At 42.0% G+C, this 22,547-nt stretch overlaps 1 protein-coding gene across 1 annotated transcript in view; it reads right to left on the bottom strand.

Annotated features, from left to right (window-relative positions):
- KCNH1 (potassium voltage-gated channel subfamily H member 1) overlaps positions 1-22,547 on the bottom strand; it is a 162,451-nt gene that overhangs the window by 71,291 nt on the left and 68,613 nt on the right. The window contains exons 8-9 of the mRNA XM_034060831.1: positions 11,007-11,206; positions 7,251-7,503 (exon numbers count right to left, since the gene is read on the bottom strand). Of these exons, the coding sequence (XP_033916722.1) occupies positions 7,251-7,503; positions 11,007-11,206 (453 nt within the window). The remainder of the gene's footprint in view (positions 1-7,250; positions 7,504-11,006; positions 11,207-22,547) is intronic.

Below are 22,547 nucleotides of genomic sequence, written 5' to 3'. Positions count from 1 at the left end.
GTGGGAGACACCAACTGCTGTAAAGGCAAGCACAAATTCTCTGTGTCAGTGACTAGTGACTGTTCAGTTAAAAGGCTGCTGAAATTAAAAACAAAACATTTGGCCTGATTTTTCCCCTTTCTTTTATTGATTTACTTGTTTTCCTCCAGAACACATTTGAAAAGAACATGAAGATCTGAAGTTATTTCATGTCACAGGGTCCTGCCAGTTGTATTCAAGTGTAATTCCACTAAGCACAGTGTATTTACCCCTCGTGTTCAAAGTCAGTGATGTGAGACTCAGTTCAAACTCCCTCTGTGATTGCCACGCATCTGTTTGGCTTCAACTGAAAACCTTTCCCTATCCTCCCTTCCCTCATCCCCTCCTTATCCAAGGTATGCAATTTAGACTTCCCCATTTTACAGAGAGAAAGAAGATTCAAGTAGAGGCACCAGAGCAAAAATATTGCTTCTCCTTAGCTGTTGCCTTAAAGCAATGCACCATTCGCCAGCCAGAAAAAGGAGAATACCATTTGGCATCAAGGTAAAGTTTCCAGTGTCCATCCCACAGATAAACTGCACACCTTAATAGCCACCAGATAACTGTAGTTTGGTCCTTTCGGTCCTCCACTGCAGTACAGCTGGCAGGACATGATGCATGGAAGGGATTAGCTGCTTTGGATTTTAAGATTTCTCAAGTGCAAATTGAGACACATAATGAGAAGGGAATGACCAACTGCATGCAGAGAATATCCTATTTTTCATTAACCTGAGGTTTTAATCACTCTCATCCTCTAATAAAACCTTAAGGGAAAGAAACCCAGAGTATCAGTGCTGGGTAGAAACCAAAAGGAGCATTAACACTGATAATAAACTGCAACTGAACTTTAGTGATGTGCCTGGTGCACAAGCTGTTCATGGCTTAAACCACAGCTCGGCAACATTTTGCGACAGTTTAGTTTACAACTGCATCCATGTTCTCTGTTGAAGCACATTACAGATAAAACCATCTATTTTAGAGCAGGGATGAGTAGCAACATGAATTAGTTACAGCTAAGATTCCTATTATTATTCTCATTTATTTGCCTCTCTGAATAAGGCGTGGATTATATTTCACTACTTGACTTACTGTGATGAGCAGCTTTAGAATGTCAGCTGGGCCCTAGCAGGCTTCCCAGCATCCCAATCATCTATCCCTGTTTGCTTTTTTAATGGTTACTGTAAAAAAACATTATGAATATGTGGTCAGACTGTACAAACTCGGAGGACGTGGAAGTTTCCAGCTCGAATAACTAGTCACAATGGTATGTGAATTTATTTGCATTGCTTAAATAACAGGGAACTCACAGCTCAATCTGTGCTGTCATTTCATGGGCAGTGCTTGCTTGCTGATCAAAAACTTCTATGAGAGGCCCCAGTTGCAATACCCTCAGTTATTTCCCCACTGACTTAGAAGCAGGCTTTATGTTATGGCTATTGCTTGAAGCTCACATTAAAGGCTCAATATTTGATTTTCATTTACTTCAGACAAAAGGATTCACAAGAGTTTAAAACAGTGGATTTCACCTTCTGAAATACAGGAAGTAAATAACGTGAAAGCCTCACAACGTTCATAGCCATAGCATACTCCATTTGATTTAATATTTCTAGCAACTCCTTGAGGATGAATTTAACATTGGTTCAGAAACTTGATGAAAAAAAGTGTTATGTGAAGATTTATCTCTTTGATTATTTTTAACCTGTTTTTTCAGTGAAGAAAATAATTTTTCTTCCTCTAAACTTCTGAGACAGATAACAAATGCAGCCCAAAACACAAATGGAAATTAACTCAGTTCAACTGCCTTCCTAAATTATCATTTCTGCTTCTTCATGCCTCTGTTTGGAATATGCACACCAACACGATGGGCAAGTCTTCCTAATACAGCCTGAGGCATAAGGAACATGCTGGAACAGAGCTGCTCATCACCACGTCCTAACTTCAGCTGCCAGGGTGGCATGGATCACTGCTGCCAGTAACCTGCCAGACTTGGGTGACATGGTCTAGTGTGAGGTGCCCCTGCCCATGGCAATGGAGTCAGAACTGGATGAGCTTAAGCTCCTTTCCTACCATTCTGTGATCCTGTGATCTTTCAAAGGGGACTTCTTCCATGTGTGGTTTTGTCAGACTACTTTAAAGTACTGTGAGAGTCTGGACATTGAGCTTGTCTCAAACACTGCTTACACTGCATCATGCAAGAGACAGGAAACTGAGCTTGTCTCAGGCACCATTTGCATCTGACCATGGGAGGCCTTGAGTGTAAATGAAGCAAATAAGGACCTTGGCTCTCGATACTGCATAGGTAGGGATTGTTCTGACCCCTTTGTTCAAAGCTGAATGCTTAACTCAAACTGACTTAAAAGATGGAGTCAAACAGCAGACACCAGGATAAGAGGGACAACAACCACCCAGAGGACCCTCACCTTTGGAACTGTGCAGGTGATCACTGAACTACACCCATCATTATCACAGTAATGCCTCTCTACACTTCACATGCAGATTGTGGATAACACCCTAAAGAACATGAACATTAAAGTGCAGGGCTCAGGTCAGATGGGGAGCTCTCACCACCACCAATACTCTGGGTGAATAGGACCAACAAGATGTGCTGGATACAGGGGTAGTGATACTTGTTCTCTTTGCTCTCTCTTTCTCTCCCTTTCTCTCCTTCTCTCCTCTATTTTTCATTGAATATTGACTAAATCTAAGTAAAAACATATGGACCAGGACTTGCTGATCCAGTTAAAGTAATCATTGTTGAGTTTATTATATCTAACCACACACCTTGTGTTTTGCATTAATAAATCATAAAACTGATTGATTGGTGCCATTTCACCTTAACTCAGAACAAGGGTATCAAGAGCTTGGTTGTTGGTCCCAAGGAGAAGGAACTCATCCTAAATGACATTATGCAAAGTTGCAGAAATTCACAACAATAAAACATTAAACTATAGTGAAAAAACTCCAAACAATGTGAAGTGCCAAGAAGCTCACTGCTGAGGCCTCTATTCACAGGGAATACCCACTTTCCACAGTTATTTCAGCAAGCCATTAATCAAGTAGTTTAAACATCTCCAATCCCCTGGCACAGCCTTTAGACCATCTATACACAGCAGCGGGCAGGAGCTTTGGTGAATCCTGCTTTTAATGCTCTACCAGAAGTCAGATGTAAAAAAGGCATGTCTGGCTCAAGTCTCAAAACAGGCAACTCCTGAGGCCAACCCCTATTACATTTTCTAGACACCTGGAGCACAGGAACAAGGAATAGTCTTTGCCCAACAATATCACTTGGAGCAAACCTGTATTTCTCAAGTGTTAACGCTGCTCCTACATCCACCATGAAATTAAAACTTGTCAGTAAAGTAGACCTCTTCATGCCACTATCTTTTTAAAGGTTTAGCTGGGTCTCCAGTTCTAATACTTTGGATACACATTGAGGAAACCACACTTTTAAAACTGTTCCTTTAGTTGATGATCACTAAATCATAGAAATATGCAACTTGTCTGACCTGCCTGTATGTGGCAACCTGAAGCAACAAAAGCTTTAAACTATAAATAGAAAAAGCACAATAGAACTACTGAAGATAAAGCTGGATTTTAATCTCAATCATTCCTTTTGCAAAGCACTGCTGGTCACATTAGTCTTATTCAATAGCACAAACAATGCCGTGACGTTAATACTGTCTTTGAAAATAATAAGAAAACTCTAATGCCATCCATAATCCTGCCACCACATCCTAAGCCTGAGAGCACAGCAGCTTGGCACTCTGAACACAGCAGGACCTACATTTCAAACTCAGGTGAGAAATGAAGGCATGAAGATAAGTAAGTGTCACGGTTTAAGCTCTTCAAAGACTTGGCATTCTGGGGAGACCTTATAGGAGCCTCCACGGAGGCCTTACAGCAGCTTCCAGAACCTAAAGGGAGCCCAGCAAAAAGTTGGAGAGGGACAGGCCAAGGGGAATGGCTTTAACCTGCTACAGGAGAGGCTGAGCTGAGCTCTGAGGCAGAAGCTGTTCCCTGTGAGGGTGCTGAGGCGCCGGCACAGGGTGCCCAGAGAAGCTGTGGCTGCCCCATCCCTGGCAGTGCTCAAGGCCAGGTTGGACACAGGGGCTTGGAGCAGCTGCTCCAGTGGAAGGGGTCCCTGTCCATGGCAGGGGTTGGGACTGGGTGAGCTTTAAGGTCCCTTCCAACCCAAAGCAATCACAGATTCTATGATTAAATAATAAAAGGCCCCAAGCCACACAATTAAGTTATGAAAATGGGGTTGTACACAAAGCAGTTTAGTTTAGGGAAACCTGAGCTAGCTCAGGTACAAGGGACAGCCTAAAGATAGCAGCCTGGGCTCCTAGCTTACCCAACATCTTCAAGTCTGCCGAGAAGCAATCTTCACACACAACTGCATGGAAGATGCAATGCTTTTCTACTGTGAACATCTACACCAGACAACACTTCTGCACTGCTGTTTTCCCTCCTTCAACATAAACCATCCCTGTGGTGCAGTTGTGCTTGCAGTTTGCACTATCCTGTCTGGATGCAAATCTGTCCCACCAAAAACCAAACCAAACCTCTTGTGTCTGCATCTGAATGAAATGCTCATGGCTAAATGAGTAAGCTAAAGCAATTGTAAAGAAAACAAACAATTATTCTTCTAATGTTCCTTTAAGATTGCAATTAGATCAAATTAAACCAGCAGGAATTTCTCCACACAAAGCAAACGGAGCATTTAATATCCTGCTGAAACAAAACACAGCACACCAAGCTCCCCTACAATATCATGTTAAAACCACAGCCTCCAACAAGAATACATGATCTGTATTTCAGGCACATCCAATGTTCACTTCCTTAAGCTCACATGTGATCTTAGAAGTATATCTATGTGTATCCTTTGCACACTTCCCACCACCAACATCCCCCCTAGAAGTGATATATTCCACTTTCCCCCGACAGGCTTAAACTATAAATTCCTGCCTTTGACATTCTGTCACTGCATACTTTACTTTCACACTCAGATCTACATTCCGTTGTTTCCCTCCAGCTTTGATAGAAGCAGAAGGAATAGCAACAGCAAACTGTGGAGTCCAATGATATTTCTTCCTCACAGTAAATCACTGCCTCGATTTCCCTTCCCATCTCATTCACTTCACCTGCCCTTTGTGGTCTCTTCTAAACACAGGAAATTCTATGATGCATTCTCTTTGCTAAACCAACAGTTTCTTTTGAAAGTTTTTAGCCCAAGTAAGGATAACAAGAACATAATAAGTGCAGAACAGCTGGGATGCAACACTTGGGATAAATTATGTTACTCTTGGGATAAACTGGTTTTCTGGGGGGGCTGTATTTTCTTTGCAACTAAACCTAATGGTAAATGTTATCTCTCTCATCCATGGCCCAGCTTTGAAGATCACAGTGGTTCTCAAGCTTTGTGTTTTAATTGCTAAATAAAGACTTAAGAGCTCCCAGTCTCTAAGCAAATCTGCAAGCCTACCCTCCAGTCTTCCAGTCCATACACACCGGGCCCCTTGCAGAGGTCAGTAAGACCACTTCAGCAGCTCTGAACAACTCATAGAAGTAAAGCTCTGCTGCTCAGCCAGGCCCTCTAGGAGTCATAAACTGCAAATCTTGCAGCAGTGTAAAAATGTAAGGACAAGACACTGGTTTCCCCATCGCTACTTAGGAACAGCAGCCTCTCACCCTACTTCCAAAGGGTCTTCTCCTTCCTCTCTCCAAGAACCTCTTGCCCCCTCCAGATCTCTCAAAGAAGGATCTTCTGTTCCATCTTGGGGAATCACAAACAGATCCCATTTCATTTGACTCTCCTCTCTGATTATAGTAGTCACAAAACCAGAGAAAAGACTCCAAATTCCCAAACACTAAAGGTGTGGAGGGAAGAGGATCAATAGTTACTGCCCCAGAAGAACAACGATAACAACTATTTCTATTCATTCAGACACCAATGGATGAACTCCAGCTCTCGGTAGCTATCACTCTGCAGCAGCAGAGATTAGGGATTTAAGTTTCCTTAATGCTGATTTCTCAAGGAATGTGGGCCAAGTATTTACCTACAGTGAGGATTATGATAAAACACAGAAGCTACTGCTAAAGATGAGGAGAAAATTAGGATCTTTAAAGGACATTCTGAAAAAAATCTATTTCAGTGCTTTTTACATGTACTGATTAAAAGGAGCAGAAAGATGTTTTGAGGTTTTCTTCTTGTGATGGCTACAGGAAGAGGTATTATGGCATAAAAGGTGACACAAACTGAGAGACTGTATCATATAGCACTGAACAGCACAGGTGATTTCAGAACAGAAGAGAATCAGTTACCTCCTCTTCACCTTTTCAGTTTCTTGTGTGGCACAAAATACTATGAACTTGATGCCTCAAGACAATAAATTTACCCTATGCTACATACTCAAGCTGGTACACAAGTAGTGAAAAACTGAACTCATTTTCCGGTAGGCATTGCTCCTAGGAGAGTTACCTGTACGTGCTCAGAAAGAGGAAGATCACCAAGCTGTTTTGGTCCCTTTTTCCACGCTGCTTTGAGTGACAGGTACCGGATTAAGCCACTGTGAGAATTTACTTTCTCACAAAAGGGTCTGACAGAATCAAATGGTAACACCTCCTGAATGCTCCAGCCCCATGATTCATCTACACCTATTGCATTACCACACTCTTTACTCCTAGCTTTGCCTCAATGTTGGTCACACCACTACCAGCTTCTTCTAATGCCTCCACCCTGAAGTTGTCATTCCAAGTTAAGAAAAATCAACTCTAAAATATTACTTTGACTTTAAAAGAGATATTATTTCAGCATGAGATATTAATAAATCTGATTGGAAAATGTTCAGCCAATTGGATTATCACTGGGAGGGACACAGGGAAGCCAGGCACTTGGAAATAAAACCCAGTTTTCTCAAGTTCTCAATGGAATTTCTAATGCAAAGAGATGTGGTGAGACAAGCAGAACCCCAAGAATAACCAGGATTCCAATGCTCAAGTACAGTCTCCACTGACCAGGAGAAATAGGCTTGAAGTAATTTGGAAATGACATTTGCATTTACCTATGTGGAACAGGAAGGACAATAAAATATACCTCACCAGGCTGTGGTAAAGCTAATCTGACTGAAGCTTTTTAAAGACTGAGTTAGATGCTTGAGTAGAAGAGGCTATAAAAATGCTCTATGCATCTACATTTGTGCACAGTGCATATAATCAGATGTGAAACTTACCCAATATAGCCACGACTTCATCATCCTGGATTACTTCCAAAGACCCCGAGACCACAAAGCAAAGGCTGTCGACGCTCTCGCCCGCGTGGTAGATCAGGTCTCCTGGGGCACAGTGCACTGTCTGGAACTCCATGGCAAGAGCCCGCAGGCACCCATCGCTCGCCAGCCTGAAGGCTGGGTGCTCCTTGAACACTTTGCGGTTCAGATGCACGCAGATATCTGCTCTCATGTCCTTAGGGCATATCTGCAACACCTGAGAAGGAAATCGAGTCATTATTTCCTGTGCATGGCTGATATTTTACTACACAGAGTTTAAGAACTACTTTCCTCCTTCTTATAAAATCTCTGATCTCAATCTGTCCATTTACTTTTATATTATTTATACAGATAAGCCCCAATACATGCTCTGCTTTCCATACCTGAAGGGAAAACAATGTTTTCATCTCAGCAACATGCTCTGCTGGATACTGAATTACTAGGAGAAGGCCTCAGGTTTTTAAGACAATAAAACATTGCACAGCAGTACAGAAAGTGGTAGAGAAAAGCTTCCTGAAGGATTGTTTCTAGAGGGTAGGTCACTCTTAATAGATACCATAAAAAGCCTGCACAAATTACACACTCCAAGTGAGAGAATATTGTATAGAGAACTGTAATCTCATATTCCTTCCACAGAAAAAAGAAGTTTCATTAACTCCTAACACTGCAATTTGCAGGCATTCAAATTCACCCCTCAGTGGCAGTAACTTTGTTCACACAAGAAAGGGACTTGAAGGTATGTTGGGCAACTTCTGATCTTCCAAATGCAGTGTTCCTCAGGGCAACTCCTGACATGTGCTCCTAAGGGTACACAAACTGATGCTTAGCACAGCGGGTATCAGTCAGGGCCATTTCTGAAGGTATTCAATCTAATCCAGACAGACGAGTGCAAAGAATACAGAATTACTACTGCACTTACAGATTTAAAGTTCCTGGCAAAACCACTGGAAACACATTAACATGAACAGGATTTGGGGATGATGAAACCCTTGGAGGACAGTCTGTGATGAAGTACATCTCAGGATGCATTACTTGAGAAAAACACTGAGGGGTACGAGTCTGCCTTATTATTTGTTTTCCTCAGTAATAACTATTCCATTCAATTAAAGAGGACTCTGGGTGAGCTTCAGAGTTACTCCCACACATCTTCCTAGATGGAAAGTGATGGCTGCTTCAATGCAAACACTCCCAGAAAGAAGAAAACCAGGAAGCACTAGGCTATGCCTACACCTTGCAGTAGGGGTCTGTGCAAGATCTGAGCAGAGAACCAAGCTCATAACTCTGTGCATGCCACTGGCTCCAAAGGCAAATGACTCTACTACCACCAATATCATCATCTTTGGCTCACCTACAAGCAGACCTGCTATTACAGATATTACTGCTGAGATACATTTCTACAGCACTTCAGTGTAGGGCACTCATGGATGATCTCTCCTGGCTGCCCCACTGGGAACAGCAGTCAAACCTGCCAGTTCTCAGTTGTCCAGGCTCACAGCAATGGGTTGAGGCAGGAAGAGCAGCATTTAACATGGAACACGGGCAGTGGCCATAACTGTCTTTGCAATTATCTCATTTACTCTGGCAAAAGAGCCATTTTGTATCTGCAGATGCTTGCCAAACTGTGCTACTGGAATGACACACACATCACAGTTACTTGAATACCATGCACAAAAAGGGTTGTTGTAATAGAAACAGTAGTACGAAAATCTGAATATTCAAGAGACTATTTATACAAAGTCCCCTTAGTTTCCCACTCTAAGGCAAAATTAACTCATTTTCCATTCCTGTTTAAAGAAATTGCCTTTGGACTTTAAATGGATTAGACACATTTGAGAATTACAAATGGTAGAAAATAATTTTTATGGGAGGTAAGGAAACATCTTCATGGAGTAGCTTTAAAATCTTTCAGCAGCTTTTGGTTCAATTTTGTTATACTGCTATGTTCTAGACTTACAGACTTTGCTTTTAGCTGATTATTCACTCCTTGGCATGCCTGCAGGTAACAGTGAACTGACGAATAATGTGGCCTACAAAATAGTGTAGGCACTGAGTCTGTGCCAAGTGCACCTTTAAGTATCTGCCTCATGTGTAGAAAGCTGCACTGCATTACACAGCAGCACAATTACCACTGTTCTGTCCCAGCAGCAACTCATGACTTATTCATTGCATGACAACCCAGAAGTTATACAGAGGCATCAAACCAAGAGAGCTCAAACCTGAGAGTTTCTGGATTGGCACAGCCATTAGTCACTTTTACATCTGCTAGCTTTTGTATGCAGATGAAAGTTGATTTCTTGGATTTACAAGTCATCACTCCTGGCAGTTCAGCTCTGAACACACAACTTACTGAAAACAACATGATATTAAGCTCTTTGATGCCATTACAATTGGAGACTTTTTTTCCTGTTTATTAAGATAATTCTTGAAGGCTACAGTGAGTTGTGCTAGGTTTGGTTATCCTGCTGTCTCCAAAGGCATTCTTAAAGCACTTTTCTCCTTATCAGAAGTCAAGAATGAACTTTGAAGATAAGCTAAACCAAACATGTTTTACATAGTGATTTTTTCTCTTTGCTTTGTTAAAATGATGAGAGGAGCTTGTACTGGGAGGTGAATGAAAGCACAAGCATTCATTACGCTATGTATCCTCAGGTATTGCCTCTCAACATTCCTCAAATGCACCTACCTCAAACCCAAAGCACTGCACACAGGTATTTGGTGAGAAACAGGCAGAGAAGCTTCAAATCAGCACTATCCAACACTAAAATACTGTTTCTTTCTGAAAGCTAGTATGGCAGACAGTACTTCCCAGGATTATGGTCTAGAATCTAAAAGGCGTTTAGGAAAGCAAACAGTATCCCGTGTACCCATTGGTCTCCAGAGAGCCCAAGTGCAAGGCCACATCTGTTCTACTCTTCCATAACGATGCTTTAAAACTAGACAGAAATGAAACTGTTTGCTCTTTAACTGCATCACCTACAGTACAGAATACTAAATGCAGCCTCCAACAAGAAGGCTGGTGACCAGAGCATTGGTATGGTACCTGAATGAAGCACCCCATAAATTGCATCTCTTTACAAGCAGTAAGAAAACTAGTATCTATCTCCACAAAAGCTGGCAAGTAATATGAAAGCAGCAAGTAGCTGCTTTTGTACATTTGTTGTTGTAAAGGGCCATTTGCTGTTTTAAAAGACACAGTGGGAATTGACTTCTAAATTCAATGAATTAGGATGATAACATTTGCCTCACATAAGGCAGATTTCATGTAATACACTGGGACAGTGATGACTTCCAGCTTTCATCATTATCTTTACCTGCACACAGAATACCACATTCTACAAGCACAAAACAGATTTTACTTTGCATTCAGACCCAATTTCACACAACAGAAACAGTATTTTTAACAAATCTCATTTGAAGAAATTCTGAGGTTGTGTTAGAATTTGGAACCTTCTTTGTTTACTGGAAATCAAACTCTTTCTTTCATCATTTTCACACTATTCCAACCACATCACCAGAAAAACATAGATACTTCTACCACTAACATATGTCAGTATGACAGAACACTTGAAATACTGTATTTGAAAGTTTCACATTAAGGGAAGCTACTACTTGGAACTATTTAAAGAATATTTGTCTTCTTTCCTAAGAAAGTACCTCCTGTTTATGTGAATGAAATACTTTCAGGATGTGACTTCTTTCCTTGCAGTTTGATTTCCTTACCTTTTCAGTATCTATTCCTCTGGACATTGACCAGGTGGAAACGATGTAATCCATCACACGTTCACTCAGTCCTTTAGGGACCTGGTAGAGCTTTAGAAAGTCCCGGACGCTGTTCAGCATTTCATGGTATCTGTTGGTATTAGCATACATTTGCTGAAATATGGTTGTCACATTACCAAAAATGGTTGCATACAGAAGGGCTGTAAAATAGAAAAAAACAGTGGATAGAATACATAGTAAGTTGTGACAATCAGTCTGTGCTCCACTGTGCTTTAAGAGTGGAAATGCCAGGCCCATGCAATAGCAGTACTTTGTTAGGGAGGCCTGATAAGCCCAAGCTCATATAGGTCACCTGCAGCACTACGAACTGAGGACCAACCACCCAGCTTTGTGATGACAAGCCCTGCAACACAAGGCTCCTGAAACACAACCCTTTGTCCGTGAAACAACTCTCTAGTGCCCAAAACCTTAGGAAACCACAACAATATCTAGTGTGACACAAAGATTTTAAGACAAATGGCTTGACAGCAAATACCTTAAAATTTCACCTCTGGTTTATAGCACCTGTGTTGAAATGCCATCAGTGACAGATTTCAAAGCTTTAAGTGCATTACCACAATAGTAAGCCGAGTCATCACTACCCACCTCAGTGTGACAACAGCAATGCATCAAAGCAGAAGATGGAATATGTAATAAACAGCTACCATGGGTCAGTGATTTATAGAAGTAAGCTTAATGATACATAAAAACTCACATTATGTTTCCTATTTTTCAGGCAGGAAAAAGGCAAGGCTAGAGCCCTCAAAGGCAGCCCACTGCACAGCCCTTCCGACTTCATTCCACAGTCATGAAGCCAGCTGGTTCATCAAGATGGGTTTAACAATAAACACGACAAAGGAAAAAAGGCAGTAATTCCAGGTGTGGAGAGAAGCAGATGGAAACACACAGGACTCGAGAGGATCCGCCTGCCAAAGCCCAGGACAGAACAGCAGCCGCAATGGCCATGTTTTGATGGCTTGCAGAAGTTGGGACTTAGGCTCTTCCAGCTAATCCAGCCTAGAAGGACAGGAAGCGTCCAGTGGAGCCTTCCTCTGTTGTGAACTGGATCAGTGATATGTAAGAGACTGGCTGTAGCATAACAGTCTGAGTGCAGATGCACCAGTAACCACCAGTGAGTGCTAGGGCTTGCTGGGGAAGTTCTTCCTCTTTATCATTTCCTATAACCCAAAACCAGGCACTAAATTGGCAGCATCATATCTCCTCCATTTGAGATGAAAATAAATACTTGAGGAATCATATTTATAAAAAAAATGGTATTTTCCCTTATCTAATTACCCCTTTTTGCTCTTTATTTCCTTCCTCACCCCCTCTTAAAGAAGAAAAAATCCTTCATCCCATTCATTCTTTTGAGAATGCAGCTGCTTCTTCAGGTCAGTGTTATAAGCAGATACCTTCACGCCAACTAAGATGCTTTAGAGCTTTAAGATCAATGTGCAAATTAAACTGTCTTTTCCCTGATCATCGAGAGATGCAGTTTTAACTTAAGACTTTCTCCAGGCCTTTACACTGCTTATTCTCTATAGGATCCCTTCATGCTGCTGCCTGACTTCTTTCCAGGAGTTCCTGCAGAGACCAGCTCCCCCTTTCACCAACAACCCTCTGCAGAGATAGGTATAAGAATATACGGAGAAATGTGTGAACTCAGTTTAAAAGAAGTGGAGAGTATGAACAGGGATACAGTGCCAGAAATGTGGAGATCAATTCTTTGGTTAACCCTAACTTGGGCCTGAACTAAACCATACCAGGAAGTCTGAAGAAAGAAGAAATGCTTTAAACCCCCCCACACTGACTATAAATGCCCCTTAATCCACTAACATTTTGTATTTGAACAGCATTACCTCTCCCTATGTCCTGGTTTGCCTAAATTCATTTTTTACTAAAAAAGAAAAAAAAAATCCCCAAAATTGCAACACTTCATTTATAATTAGGTAGCCACATTATTACTATTAAAGACACATTAAAGCCAAGAGTTTTTGCAGCCTAATATTGGGTAGATCCATTAGGATATTATACATCAACCCCTTCTGCATCAAAATAGCTACCTGTGTGCCTTTCCCTTCTTTTGGAATACTGAAATGAACCCACTGCAGCCCCACAGAGGTTCTAACTACACACACAGGAAAGAAGTTAGGCAACTTATGACAGCCAAGTCTTCAATACTTCCTCTCCATGAATGTCAAGATTCCTCAGAAGACAGATCCCACCCTGCCATTAATATTCTTTTCTGCCAACCATGTCACCAACAACGGTTGGGACTGCATTTACAATGCAGTCTGTGCCACCCCGTTTAAAGCAGCCTTTAAATAAGGGCAAAGATAAAAAGCAGAGTCATTTCAATAGGCAATTACCCGCACAAGTGACTCATGAAGGTCAGACACAGGTTGGAAAGGTCACCAAATCATCTGCTACTTTGAATGGTGCAACAAATAAGAACAGAGAAATAAATACGAGTCAGTATAGGCCTTAGCTAGCACAGTAAAAGAGCTGTGATCTGGTTTGGGAATTATAAGAGGATGGATTTCTATCTGTAAGAATGAGAGTTTTGCAATTACCCCAATTACAGATGTAAGTGCTGCATGCAGTTCCTGAGATGAATCATCAGACTGATGATGACTTGTTCAAAATGCACTCATCCAAAGCCCTTGCATACAAAATGTGTGCATAAGAACAATACAGCAACAAGTGAGACCTACAGCAACTAGTGCACATCCTCTTACATCCTGCCCCCAAGACTTGCAGTGCCTTCATATTCACTTTGGGAAAGCTGATCGGGAAAGTCTGTCTGCAGGTAACTTCACTTACCAATTAAAACCCCAAACAAACACTTCTTGTAAGTAGCCTGTGCTAACGTAAATACTATTCAAAGAGCAAGCACCTGGATTTACAAATAGTAGATGATTTAAATGTATAATTGTCCTTTTGTTTTCCTAACAAGTTCCTAGTATACAGCAAATGATTACAGCTGGCTGAAAGAACAGCCTTGCGAACCTGTTGCACTGGATCTCTTCTCACTGCATAGGAAACCTGGTGGTTAAATTAAGCACAAACACTGCACGCCTCGGAGGTGTTTTTCAGGTAACACATTGTGAGGTCACACAAAATTAACACTGATTAGATAACAAGAAAAGCAGAAATTAATAATTGTCTGGATTATAACATAATTATATGAGAAAAGCACGTGATTTTGAATTTGCAATTAGAACAATGTAAGAGCTTATAACTGCCTGAGATTAAGGGTTTTAAGTAGTGGTAATTATGCCTCATCTGGGGAGAGAGTATGCAGTTAAATCCTGAACTGCGCATTACAGGCTGCAAGCAAACACCAAACCGAACAGGTATCTCTCAACAGATTGCTCACAACACTGCTTCTGATAGAATTGTTATTTGTAGTCTTGCAACTTAAAACCAAAGCATCTAAAGAAAGATTTAATTATCAGATATCTATGGAATGTTCTACAACAGTAGAGAACTTAAACAGCTTGTCCCATTTTCCACTGAGAGAGAGGCAGAGCTGCTTAATTTGCTACTACTCTAGGAAGCTTAGGATATTGCACTGTTTCTTATTCATAATGTTTTATTTGACTTTTCACAAGCTGGTTTGGGCTGGAAAGGACCTTAAGATCATCCAGTTCCAACCCCTGCAACGGGCAGGGACCCCTTCCACTGGAGCAGCTGCTCCAAGCCCCTGTGTCCAACCTGGCCTTGAGCACTGCCAGGGATGGGGCAGCCACAGCTTCTCTGGGCACCCTGTGCCAGCGCCTCAGCACCCTCACAGGGAACAGCTTCTGCCTTAGATCTAACCTGAACTTGTCCTATTTCAGTCTGAACCCATCACCCCTTGTCCTATGGCTGCAGTCCCTGATGAAGAGTTCCTCTCCAGAATCCTTGTAGCTCCCTTCAGGTGTTCTCTCTTATTAATACAACATATACAGCTATCATTTCTTTTAGCTAGTAGAAAATAAATGGAATCAGCTTAGCCATAATCCAACAGGTAAACCAATATTACACACTTTATAAATTCTCACAGTATGCTTACATAACATCTTCACGTTATAAAACAAATTAGAATTGTTACTATGTCCTTAGCACATACATCAATTCCTCAATTTCACAGTTTGGGGGGAAAAAAAAAGACATTTTTTTGAAGTAAAACTACATTCCAGAAGAGCTCTCCCTCATGCTGTTCCTGCGACTGTTTGATCCTGCTCTTCCTATGGCTCTCTATTGTCCTGGACAGAACTGACACACAGCTGCATCTCCCTCCTCTTTCACTCCACCAGCTTGTAATTTGCACCTCAGCTTAGGTCCCCCATGAGCAAAAGCAAAGCAGTGATAATGGCAAAGATCAAAGAACTGGCACGCTACTATCAACTGAGCAAGTCTGAAAATCAGCTCAATGACAAAGACCAAAGCAGAAAGCCTAAACAGACCATGAGGGATGTGAGCATCAAGCTCTCATGTGGCAGAACCACTTCTAGAATGAAAGATGAGAGACTGCCAGCAAATCTTATTAAACCACAAATGCTCTCACATTCCTCATCACACCTGCTGACATCACCCTTCTGACAGCAGATGGGCCATGGAAGGACCACACTGGGCCCCAGCTACAATGGAAATGTCTCCCCTGCAGAAGGACAGGCCACCACTAAGGACACATTTGATAAGAGCAAAGCAACAGAACACCAGAGACATGACTTTTTTTCCTTCTTCCCATCACCAAAAAAGCCAAGAACTGCAATGAAATCAGAGACATAAACAAGGGAACAGCTGCTCTAAGAAGCCACTTAAGCAACTACCAAGGACTAGAGTAGCAGAAACATCTGCGCACCTTAAAATAGGCTGTCTGCAGTGTGCAAAGGCAGAAAGGGAAGAGTTAAGAATGGCTCCCACTGCTTCTCCTCTCACACCCTTTCCTAACTCCACAAAACAAAAGCAGACTGCTACTACAGCAGCACAGACCCTCAGGCAAATAACCTCCTGTTATCTCAGGGACTTCAAACAACTTGCATTTTGCCAGTTTAAGGCTTAGTATGGAAGAAGGGAGGTAAGTAAGTGTTGGTAAAACACCGAACCTTCCACAGATGCTGACCTCCAGCATCCCCAGGGATGTTTCAGAACTGGTGGGGTTTTATTTTGCTTCCATCTGGTAGCAGCAATTGCAGGTGTTTTGGCTCACAAGAATTCACAAACCCGGGCATCGTGGGCAGCACAAATCTCTAACACGTTTTGCTTCTGCCTTCAGCATGTTTAGGCTGAGATAAACAGCATGGGAAAACACACAGACCAAAACTGATCAGAGGAGTGATCGGAGCCAAAGTGAATAAAAGCCAATAGAACAAACTCCCAACACAAACAGCTCTCTCTAAACTCACAGTGAAGGGTCTGCACTCTCTGAAAGGCTGCAGCTTGGATCCAAGAGCCTGCTTATGAAAAGAGTGGATGAAGGGCCCCTGGCAATCTGTGCAAAGGAAGGATGGCTATTACCTCCAGGGGCAAGGCCCCTACAGCAGCACCTGACTAAACTAACACAATACCACTAATGAACATTGCAAAGTATGGATTTTGGCAAATTAAGATGTGTCCAAACAAGTAAAATGGCAAGAATCTTGAGTCACAAAACTCATCATTCCTTTTGAAAGCTAGGGTTTAGTATGACATTTACACTGAAAGGCATTAACAGCCATCCAGAGAGGGATTTAATGATAGCCACAGACTCCATTGCACCCAATGTGCTTGCAGAAAAGCAGATTACTAAAACAATCAGATATACAACAAGTCAGAACTGGCCTGTGGGGACTTGGGTGTGCCCTTGGTTGCGAAATTAAGGAATAAGAGTCCAGTTGTACATTACAGATGTGCTGTAAAGGGAAGCCCACAAGCATGACACTGAAGGGAATAAAAGAGAAGAGCACCCTAATATGGAGAGGACTTCAAGGTGGTACATTTGAAACCCCTACCACAAGTTTCTCCCACATTCAGGAAAACAGGGCTGCATGTTCTTATTCTAGAAAAAAACAACACCTGCAGACCAACAAGTTCACCTGGCTCCACTCATTTCAACTTATTGAAGGTATCAGTATTCCTGCAAGGCCCTGTACTTCCACTGACTGGGTTAGTCCCAGTGGGCTAACACCATTTACAACCAAAGGTGCATCATAAACTAGATATATGAACTGTAGAACAGTTTGGGTTGGAAGGAACCTTCAAAACTCCTCTACTCCAACCCCCTGCAATGAGCAGGGACATCTTCAACTCCATCAGGTTACCCAGAACCACATCCAGCCTGGCCTGCAATGTCTCCAGGGATGGAGCATCCAGCACCTCTCTGGGCAGCCTGTGCCACTGTTTCACCACCCTAATTGGAAAGATTTCCTCACATCCAGCCTGAATCTCCCTCTTTTAGTTTAAACCCATCAGCCCTCATCCTGTCACAACAGGCCCTGCTGAAGTCTCTCCACATCTTTCTCAAAGGCCCTTCTTTAAAGAACTGAAAGGCTGCAAAGTCTTCTCCAGGCTGAACAACTCCAACTGTTTTAGCCTGTTCTATAGGAGAGGTGCTCCATCCCTCTGATCATCTCTGCCCCTTCTCTGGACCCTTTCTAACAGGTCCATGTCCTTGCACTGAGGACTCCAGAGCAGAGCAGAGGGGCAGAATCACCTCCCTTGACCTGCTGGGACATACTCATCTTCATACATGAAGATACTTGTTCTGCCTCAGCTTACAGGTAAATTCTTAAAACTGCCATGAGTAACTGCAAGCACAGTAATGCCTAGTAATGAACTGAAATCAGGGCCTCAGCCCTTGATACCAAAAAGGGTTTCCCCTGTGATGAGTTAAGACAGAATAGACAGGCAATGCACTGATTTTCACAAGCAGTTAAAATAAGTACAATTCCTGCAAAGAACAAGATATTTGTCAGAACATCTTCAGGAGGGTCATAAAAGGTTTTAAATGTGGAGCAGGATCTTGATGTTCTAAGCATGTGTACTTCAGCAAACACTAAGGCTTGCTTTAGACTAAGCCAATTTGATTATCAAGAGGAAACTAACTGTACAAACAGATTACAGCTGCAAAAACCATCTGTATTCCAAACATACGAGGCCAGACTCACCAGTGGGAACACTTCTACCAACAAGGGCTGACTTCAGCTCAATGTATTCACTAGTCAATTTGACCACGGTGAGAATTATTCAAATGGCAAAATCCGATTAAATCCTCTGCCATTTGCAACAAAAGACACTATTTTACTGGAGAATTTTATGGACAATAAAATGTAAATTGTCTAGAAAATTGGCATGGATTTCCATTTCATTTCCCAGCACTAATGAACAGATCACCATTTAAATGACGACGGAACCATTTAAGTGCATATCATTTTTCTTCTACAGTTTATACAGGGTAATGCATGGCCATTTTCAAGTACTTGCTTAAATTTAAATCTCCAGATACTGCTTCTAGGTTTTTACTGAATTACACCAATATGAAGGCTTTCGCTTTGAAAGCCTGTTTTTACCTCCCCTCAGCTTACCTGAAATAGTTACCCCCCATTGGAAGCAAACTCTCATGTTTTTAAAATCTATTACTGAATAGAACTACACATAAAAACAACAGTCAGGAAAAGATTAGAGAAAGGAGTGAATAAGAAGGAAAAGTTGCTGTATTTTCACATTAAACTGCTCACATACACATTTTACTGGTTTCTCTATTTACCATAGTTCCTCTGTGATTCTTATGGTGTTTTCCACAAAGTCTTGCAGGAAGGAAATCTAGAGAGGTTCAAAGAGATCATCTTTTATCCAAACTTTCTGGCCCCTTCCCTGCAATGCTGGCTCAGGCCCTTTCCTGTTGGCAACTGGAGCCTGATTTTGCAGTAACCTACCTGTGGTCTCTGAGAGGTCAGAACTGGATCTGAATTTTGCATAGCAAAGCCACCATCCAGCACTTACATACACTGAATTCTGCACTGCACTTCCCCTCATCATTGATACAACACAAGAGTTTGATACCTAAAGTCACCTGCTGACAACCACCCAAGCATCACTCTCTTGGGCAGCACTCAGTGACCAAAAGGAATCACTGTGATTCTTTTTGGTCATTACTCCAGACCTCAATAAAGTTATCTTACATTTGAGTGAGATATTTAATCTTCTGTTCCCAATGATAAATGGATTCAGGTAGATTCCCTCCCACCAGAGTGCCCAAGTGGGAAGTCAGTAGCTGGCTGCATTTCTTGCTGAGTACGTTCATATCTGAATCCCCCAGTAAGATTACAAGGAGAAAAGGCCAAAGGCCTCCCCTCAGGCTGCAGTGATCTCACTTCTCATTAGGCTTAAAACCTCAACTCAGCTATGCACTTAAACATAGGCTTTAAACACTGCTCCACAGGTGTGAGCATGTATGCCTGTGATTAATGTTAAGGACACAGCTAGGAGAAAACACTGAGACAGAACAGTTCTCTTTGACCACCAACTTTCATCCACTGAGTTACAAAAGCTTTTGCTGACTATGTAGTACGTACATCACAGTCCTTCTTTAGGCTTTGTCTTCTCTGGGAACAAAAGGTAAAATTTTAGTGTCTATAAATTAGATCCATAGAAAAGCAGAGTGGGATGAAGGTACATGGTTTCATTGTGAAGTGAACCAGAGGTGGGTGGCAGACTCCTCGATAGCTGGTAAGAAAATCTGCACATCCCTTGTCCCCCAGATTCCAGAGGGAAGTAACTTCTCTGGATCAACTGCACTGTCCCCAAACTAAAAAGTGTAACTGGAAGGCAGCCTGGGTCTTCTGTAGCTTACCTGGCTTCTGCTCACTAGCACCCTTCAAGCTGACTTTGCTCCAAGCAGTCAGGCTGCACAACAACCAGTGATCTCCACTGACTGCACACAAAGGTTGTGTTAATCATCAAGGAGCTGTCAAGCCTGTTCAGTTGACAGGCCAGCCCACAAGAGTAAGAACATGGCTGTACCTGACAGGATAAATAGATACCAGAGTTAAGGACAACAATTAGTTCTCAGTTCAGATCAACTTTACTGTGAAATTAAGCCCCTAAAGCTATTGCCCTTAACTGGATTGTGCTGTGCCTGCCTGTTTGCTTCTCTGCAGCTCAGTCTGAAGCTTCTGATGCCAGCACCTTGGTAAGCCAGGCTCCTGGGGTGTTGTGATTTCAATAAGCACAGAAAGACTGCAAGATGCTCTCCAGCTGACACTGAGTGACCTGCCTATCTCATCTTGCACATGCAACAAGTACAAACAAGTTATGTGACTATATTCCATGCATGGCTTTCAAACACTTCTCAAACAAGCCTTCAGACAAACTAGTCCAAAAGCTTCCCCTCTCCAGTGTCATTAAGTAGCTACAAACATTTAATGATGTTTATAACACAAATAAGAATACTTTTTTAATTATGTTGTTAAGATGTTCTTAATTATATCTGATATAAAGACAACATTCACAGCTGAAGACTAATTTGAGGTGGTTAAAGAATAATTGCCATCAGAATGACTAGGTCTGAGTCATGCTCCTCCCACACACTCATCACAGATGCACTTGCAGGCCCAAATCAATAGGTGCATACACTATGTGCAGGAATGTGACACAGAAAAAGCTCATCCACAGTGGCTTCTCTAGGGGGCCTGCTTCACTGACAAGTAAAATGACAGGTTAGTGAAGACACATATGGCTTATCAGAACAAAAAACCCCAAAGCTACTGAAACAAATGTGTGGGTTTTTAATGAGAAGCCATGGATGACTGCATGTAAGAAGAATGCTTTCCTCTGGAGTGGTGAAGTGTTAGAGCCTAACTCTCAGAAATGAGCAATCATTACTGTTCCTATGGCTCTACTTTTGAAGATGCTTGTCTTCCAGGCTGACTCTGCTGGTTTATTACAACCCAGCAGGACTGAAAGCAGCAGTAAAGGTAAGCATGCATACAGCTGGGAGTTCCACACCTAACTTCTAAAAGAGATACATCATTATATTCAGGGGTAGATGTTACTGCATAAGAGATGCTACCTCATTATGCTGAAATCATCTGACACCTGAAAACAGAGAGCTGTGTTTTGTGCTTTGGTGAGTTTGTCATCAAGCCAGCACAAAATGCAAGCATATTTGCACATATACAAACTTACACAGTCAGAAGTAATGATGTAGTAATATCCCCCAGGAACTTTTTAGAGCACTCTATTGCGTGTGCAGAGCCTGAACCAGTCAGGCACACAAGAACAGCATTTGCAGATGCTGTAAACTGAAGCTGGCCAGTAAAAGGTACAGAGGACTCTCTAAGGTAATGAAATACCTCTGTAAATAATTTGCATCTACAAACCTCATGCAGTAATTAAGCACACAAAGCTTTTCCTTGCTTACAGAAGAATGATTTAGGGAAGGCTGCAACTATATCCCCTGCAATGTCTGGGATACAACAGGTCTGCATTTCAAATCCCAGTGCAGGAGCAGAGACCTGAACTCGAGCCCCCCATTTTCCTGTAGACTTCCTTCACTGGAAGGTGACTGGGTATTTTGAGAGAAAGGAGAAGAGTTTTGAGTTAGGAAAGAGTTAGACCTGTTCCAATCTCCATAAATACAGTAGGGATATGAAGCCAAAATCTCCATATCCTTAGAGCCTTTTAGCCATTAAGTAACTGTCTAGAACAGGAGAGACATATCTCTGGCCATAAACACAGACCTCTCTGCTCTTACCTCTCACAGAGTAGCACATTTCCTGGCAGGCATGGCTCCAGGAAGCTTTCCTTTGAGAGGTTCTCCAGCAGGTGAAGAACACCTACTATCCCATCTAGCAATTCCCAAAGATCCTAGGAAACAGGCAATTTCTAAGACTGGTTTAAGTGATTTCATGTGTGTGCATGAACAAAGTCTTAGAAATCCCAGGGATATAAAATTCTTTGTCCCACTGATGGGGGCAACAAGAAGACCTTGCAGCTCATACAGTAATTCAAGGCTAACAATAGGAGCTGAGCAAACAACTGTGGTAAATATATTCCATGCCATTTACAGGCATTCAAGTTATCAAATTATAAAGAAGCAAAAATGCAGGAACTTATTTTAGCACTTAAACAAATTGTGGTAATAACCTGCATGCTCCTCTTTTAAAAGCCATGTGCACTGAAGACTGTAAGCTCTGTGCGCCGCCATGAGTATTGATTTACTGGTCTTAGGAGCAAGGCAAGGATAGAATGCTGTTCAACAGCTCAAATTTGGGATATTCCATAGCTAGTACCAGCTGACAGATATTAATGGTTCTTGACAGAATACTCATATTTGATCTGTTGCTGTAATCAACCAGCACATGAGCACCAGGCTATTAAAATGTTTTTCTGTCAAGCTCACTTGACATGCTTTGAATGGTACACAGCCCCGTTGGTGGTTTCATTGTTTTGGGGGTTGTTTTTAGGGTTTTGGTTTGTTTGTTCTCCTGCCTGTTTTTTACGTAAGACAGCCTACCTGCAAATCACACAGCTAGA

This window comes from Melopsittacus undulatus, chromosome 3, assembly GCF_012275295.1.
Source record: "Melopsittacus undulatus isolate bMelUnd1 chromosome 3, bMelUnd1.mat.Z, whole genome shotgun sequence".
In the NCBI taxonomy this organism is placed as follows: Eukaryota; Metazoa; Chordata; class Aves; order Psittaciformes; family Psittaculidae; genus Melopsittacus; species Melopsittacus undulatus.
This window is presented reverse-complemented; position numbering and strand designations above follow the sequence as displayed.